Source organism: Triticum urartu, chromosome 3A (assembly GCF_056163025.1).
Source record: "Triticum urartu cultivar PI428250 chromosome 3A, HENAU_Tu73, whole genome shotgun sequence".
Classification (NCBI taxonomy): Eukaryota; Viridiplantae; Streptophyta; class Magnoliopsida; order Poales; family Poaceae; genus Triticum; species Triticum urartu.
The window spans coordinates 522,753,162-522,758,991 of record NC_141875.1 but is presented as its reverse complement, the minus strand read 5'-3'; the positions used below and the strand labels follow the sequence as shown (position 1 = coordinate 522,758,991).

The following is a 5,830-nucleotide window of genomic DNA, read 5'->3' as shown; positions in this document are numbered from 1 at the left end:
CACACTCGCTAGCGTCATTACTAGACTGGCCTCATAGATCAATGCTAGTATTTTCTGCGCTCTTTGTCCTCACTCGTGCGCACTGGAGACCAACTTCCCGTTCGGTCACCCATCCTGAAATTACACTAAGCTGAGCACACTTAACTTTGGAGTTCTTTTTGAATGGGCTCCAAGAAAAGAAGGAATTTCTTATGATATAAGTATCCCTAATAAGTCAGGATATCACATACACCTCACTACCCCCACTCAGAGGAACCGACGTCCTAGTCGGCCACAGGACGTTCCCTCTTGGCGCATACGTCTGTGCGTCCAGTCCAGCACATGTGCCATGTCGTGTGCCACGACGGGTCACAAACGCCATGCACAACATGATCGCGTACCTGGCCCGCAAACATCCGTGCAACCGCAAGGGTCGGCTCTGATACCAACTTGTAATGCTCCGGACACATCCGCCGCGGCCGTTACTCCTGATGGGATCTAGACTGGCCTCCATAATAATAGTCTTTCCTGCGCACTTTGTCCTCACTCGTGCGCACCCAAAACCAACTTCCTGGCCGATCACCCATCCTAAAATCACTCCAAGCTGAGCATGCTTGACGTTGAAGTTCTTTCCGAATGGGCTCCCGAAAAAAAAGGAATTCCTTATTGATATAAGTAGGCTATCATCCCTGATAAGCCAGGCTATCACAAAGGGTCAGCTTGGAGTGGCAGCTTGCTCCTTTGCTTGCCCGCCTGCAGCCTCGCCCATGGTGCTAACAGCCTAGGGTGGCGAGGGAGGTGGAGCAGTGAGTTGCCTAACTCGTATCAGGCGGGCTCGGTAGGCCACGTAGCCGACTTTTATGTCGTAGAACTCCTCTTCCTGCTTGTCGAATGCCATGGAGAGTGAATATGGTGCAAGGAGGAGGTGTGGTGCGGTTCTTGCCCGGCGTATGGCCTCATTTAAATAGCGGGCGGACTCGAAGAGCCAATCGGCGTTGTGTTTAATGTCGGCCAGCTGGCGGACAGAAGTGTCGCCGGAGTAGGTTTCTCGGCACACATGCGGGTTTAATGAAGGTGGCGAGGCTGTCTGAAGCCGGTTGAATGCAGCGAGGAGTTGTGTTCAGCCGTGCGTGCAGCGAGTGACACTCTTTCGGCCGGCGCGCCACTTCAATGCCGGCGTCAATGAGAGTTTATGTCTGCTCTAGGTCGGCATTAATAGGAGTGGCCGCTCCATGACAGGATGAATGCGGGCAACTGGCGTCGGACGGAAATACACGCGGGCGAGGGAGGGGTTTTTTGTGGGCCAGGTTAGTCGGACGCAAGCGTAACTGCTACCTGGACGTCTACAAAGCGCACCTTAGTTTGTCTCCTGTTTGTCGGATAAAATTCGTTTAAATCGCTCGCAAAGCCTTTTAGTTTATCTTCGGTTTGCGAGAAAAAGTGAGCGGGGACAACGGATTGATATATGATTTGGGTCTGTTTATGACACATCTAGATGTGACATAATTATGTCACATCTAAGCTGATGTCCACTCTGTTTGTGGTCTTTTTTTGTTCTAGTTTTTTTTGTTTTTTGTTGATGCATTATATATATTTGTGGAAGCTTAGATGTGACATGCTTAAAAAACATCTAGATATGAATTAGACAAACTGATATGATTTTGAATGCAAAACACGTCCGAACACTTGCCGCGGCATCTGCCACTAGGCACGGAATCGACCAATTGCGTCCCCGAACCTGACCGGTCGCGCATCGTTGCAAATGGACTCCGATTCCACCTATCCCCTCGTCGGCCTCCTTCCGCCCCGACCCTTTAAATCCCACGAGCAGCCCTCCCTCCCTCCCACGGCGCCCACACCCGCTAATCTCCTCCGTGACTCGCCTCGTCTCCTCCGCGATTCATCCATGGCAGCGACGCATCGGGTCTCCGCCGTGATCTTCGACCTCGACGGCACCCTCTTGGACACAGGTACGCGGATCCGCTCGCTCTCAAGCTCAAGCCGCCGTCCCGTGCCGTTCGATGCTCCGCTTAGTTCGGTCGATGTGTCCTATGCTCGAATAGTTACACAAGGATTTGTTTTTTCTGTTCGTGGCGGGATGTTTGGTCATCTCCTCCAAACCTACGCCCTGCATTCGAAGCACGATTTGTTGTGCCGAGGCGCTGCCTTTCCAGTAAAGCAGAGTAAAAGTGCAATATGAAAGTAGCTTAAAAAAAGTTCAATATGGAGTTTGTAAAGTGTGGTGTGTCTCTTGGTGCAGAGAGGGCAACAAGGGACGTCTTGAAAGAGTTCTTGGGGACCTACGGGAAGGTCCCAGATGCGGCCAAGGAGGAGAAGCGGTTGGGGCAGATGCACAGGGAGTCCACGACCGGGATCATCGCAGACTATGGGTTGCCCATCACCGTCGAGGAGTATTCAGAGGCAATATACCCGCTGTATATCAAAAGGTTTGGTTCGTTTTGCTCAGCTGAACAAGTGTCAGTCACGATTAACGGAAGCACTGAACTTGGCCTCATTTGTTCTCCAGGTGGCAAAGGGCAAGCCCACTTCCAGGGGTTAACAGGCTTCTCAAGCACCTCTACAAGAACGGAGTACCCCTGGCACTCGCTTCAAATTCCATCAGGAGAAATATCGATCACAAAATTTTGAAACTAGGAGGTCTGAACCTTTCTTCAATCTACATGGGATAAGTTGCCACCCCTTTTGGTATTCCACAAGTGCCACTTGGAATGCAACAAGTACTTTTTGTTCTACTAAAGGAAAGAATAAATCCGTCGATATAGTACCAAGTCATTAGTTTGATGAAAGAAATTGTGGCATTGCTTGATCTGTCATGACTATCTTCTGAGTTTCCATGCTCACAATTTGGGTGTACTAATCGTTGTTAATTCTGATTTTCAGTCATCTGTGCCCTAGACATTCGCTTGCACAAACACAAAACTTATAGCAGTTATGGAATTTTTATGAAGTGCTAGATTTATTTATGTTATGAATTGTATGCTGATCTGTTAAAATCTTTACTTGTTTTCCAGAACTGAAAGACTGCTTTTCGGTGGTTCTTGGTGGTGATCAGGTCCCTCATGGAAAACCTTGCCCTGACATGTGCGTACTTCAAAATTTTACAAAATGTTTGTTGCACGTTTCTGCAGCGATTAGCATGTACAAACTGCACTATTTCTGTGCAACATCATACGGTGTAACTTGCAGTGAAATTACCTGTGTGTCCCAGGAACATTCACGTATAATGTCATCTTATTTGACCATATAACATAACCAATTTTTGGTGAAAACATGATTTAAAGCATCTTTTGCTTTGTGCATAACATTGCTGATTATGTGTCATCAATGCTTTTGTAGATTTCTGGAGGCCGCAAAGAGGCTTGGTGTAAATCCGACGTCATGTTTGGTCATAGAAGATTCTCTGTAAGTATAGCAAACACTACTCCCGTACAGGCTTTTCCCCCCAATGATGGTTAGTTTTCCTTTTGAAAGGGAAATGGAAGAATTTAGGTTTCATACGAGATTTAGCTTATCCGACAACAGACAACTTGTTAGAATGTGCATCATAGTATGGATAGCAGCCTTAAATAGCCGAACATAGACATAGTAGCGATATAGTTGCGCTAAGAAAACCAAATTTAGAAGCTAGTGCTTATATGCTTTTTATTTTATTTTTCAAATGCATTTTCCAAGTGTTGACACCCAAGACAATTGCACTTTACAGTATAGTACCATGCCAAATTTCTGCACTCATGGAGATATTAACGTTGCTTTTGTTAAAAGATAATACCTGTTTTGTATTTAATTGAACTTACTGCTTTGCTGGCAAAATGTTCTCAGTGTTGGAGTTCAGGCTGCCAAGGCTTCTGGGGCGAAGGTAGTTGCTGTTCCATCACTGCAAAGTCAAAGGCATTGTTACTCAATTGCTGATCTCATCCTCTATTCACTGCTAGACTTCCATCCTGAGTTGTGGGGTCTTCCCCCATTTGAAGATCGTAATTCTTTCTCCATTAACCACCAGCTTCATTTTTGTTGATTTATTTCAATTATTTAAGTCTGCTGGCTGCCATTTATGTTGCAGGCATCCAAGGTGCTTTGGCCATGGAACCATTACTCTCAAATGCTCAGATAGGTGATGCGGTTCAAAACAATACTCATACACTTATAGCAGGTCGGATACCTTCTTATGTTCTTCTAATATGTCAACAGCTGATAATATTACACTTCTTAGCACATAGTGGTTTGCAAAATACTGTAACAGCACATTTTTTAACACAGAACAGTTTTTGCAACAGGTGAGTGCACCTACGACTCTATTCCTGATCAAATATCAGGAATTTTCTTTGGTTGGGCCAAGTCAGAAACTTATGGAGTCTTTAAAGCGGTGGTCAGCACTGGGTGGGATCTTTCACCGGGAAAATTCGAAAGAGTGATGGTTGGTATTTTAAATTTAGTCTTATCTCTTGGCTATTCTGCACCTTTAAGATGTGTTAACTGCCCATTGTCATTTACAAATTTAAAGGGTTGTGTTTTCTGGGAGTTCTGTTGCTGTAGGTTAACACATGCAAAATACTCCAGACTTTGCTAACTGCTGTGGCATTATTGCCAAAGGATTGTAAAACGAAATAATTTGCCAGCCTTGAACTGTGGTTGTCCTTTTCAGCACATATGCTTTCTTGATTCTCACAACAAGGCCAAAACAGAGGATTCCTTGGAGCTTTTATTAATTGGCTACATCCGGAAGCTCCAAAGCTCGGTAATGAACTTATCATGTAAATAAATGTAAATTCATGAAGTTGACACTTTGTATTCATTATGCTGTGTATTTTATTTCTTCATTTACACTATTTCCATTTGGTACTCTACTATGGACCCTCTCCGCCATGTAACACAGAAGTCCGCTAGACAGAACCAAGCATATTAAATTACAACTTTGTCATATGACCATTGTCAAAACCTTGAATGCAAGTCCAAACATGATTATAACCTTTGTTGCAGGAAAATATATCTCAAGCAATGAGCATAACTGACGAAGACCAGGCCACTGCAAGAGATGCACTAGACCTCCCAGCTTTCTGTGAATATGCAAAGACAAGGGGTGCATTGGACCTCCCAGCCTTACCTGAATATGCAGAGCCACGAAACGGACTTCTTCTTGCCTGATGCCTGGCGTGCCACTACAGGCTATCTGATATTATTGACAAAAATTATGGGTATCGCTTATTTCCCTTATAAAGGCATGTAGGGATTGCTGGGAGAGTTGTAAGAGCTGCCGGGAACGAAGCTTGCACTACATTCATGAAGGTGGAATCTCTCGATATTCTCAATTTCTTGGTATCTTTTGACAGACTCACATCAGAAGATACACTGTAATATTTTATCTATCATTGTGTGTGCCTTGTCGTGTGGATAAAATGTGTACAGACAATGAAGTGGGGGGAGGGGGGGGGGGGGGGGTTAGAAAATGATTATTTACGGGCTGATAGTTTTAAGCATTTCTCATGTATACTCTTGGAAGGAGCTCGTTTTGTGCCTGTATGTGCTCACGGCCATAACCGGTGGCAGGATGAGAAATGTAGGGAAGCAGCAGGGATGTTCCATGTCCATCCTGACCATCCAAATTGCTACTCCCTCTGTTCACAAATATAAAGATGTTTTGGGTATTTCAATATAGCTACATACGGACACACTAAAACGTGTGTATATACATTTGATTCAGGAGAAAGTTAGAACATCTTATATTTGTGAAAGGATGCAGTAATGTATATATCAAAATAAGTATGCTCTGTCAAATAATGTTCCAAGAGAAAGACATGTTCTTGCACATTAGCTAAAGTACTCATGTAAGTAT

General features: G+C 44.6%; 1 protein-coding gene across 3 annotated transcripts; it reads left to right on the top strand.

Moving 5' to 3' along the window:
- The first annotated feature begins 1,759 nt into the window (after window positions 1-1,759).
- On the top strand, window positions 1,760-5,585 carry LOC125544785 (bifunctional riboflavin kinase/FMN phosphatase). 3 transcript variants are annotated; one of them, XM_048708539.2, is made up of 10 exons: window positions 1,764-1,949; window positions 2,240-2,426; window positions 2,507-2,637; window positions 3,012-3,081; window positions 3,337-3,402; window positions 3,820-3,974; window positions 4,061-4,150; window positions 4,263-4,414; window positions 4,643-4,735; window positions 4,978-5,585. In XM_048708539.2, the coding sequence occupies exons 1-10, from the start codon at window positions 1,886-1,888 to the stop codon at window positions 5,140-5,142; spliced, it is 1,173 nt and encodes a 390-aa protein (XP_048564496.2). In that variant the 5' UTR covers window positions 1,764-1,885; the 3' UTR covers window positions 5,143-5,585. The 3 variants fall into 3 exon arrangements, with proteins under 3 accessions (XP_048564498.2, XP_048564496.2, XP_048564497.2); XM_048708540.2 differs by having other exon boundaries at window positions 1,766-1,949; window positions 4,275-4,414; XM_048708541.2 differs by lacking the exon at window positions 4,978-5,585 and having other exon boundaries at window positions 1,760-1,949; window positions 4,534-4,662.
- The last annotated feature ends 245 nt before the right edge of the window (window positions 5,586-5,830 follow it).

What these genes read in the sequence shown, in the direction of transcription:
- LOC125544785 (XM_048708539.2), top strand. Translation starts at nt 1,886, where the DNA reads ATGGCAGCGACGCATCGGGTCTCCGCCGTGATCTTCGACCTCGACGGC. An exon ending in CGGCACCCTCTTGGACACAG is followed by an intron (nt 1,950 to 2,239) that starts GTACGCGGATCC and finishes CTCTTGGTGCAG; the next exon opens with AGAGGGCAACAAGGGACGTC. An exon ending in GGAAAACCTTGCCCTGACAT is followed by an intron (nt 3,082 to 3,336) that starts GTGCGTACTTCA and finishes ATGCTTTTGTAG; the next exon opens with ATTTCTGGAGGCCGCAAAGA.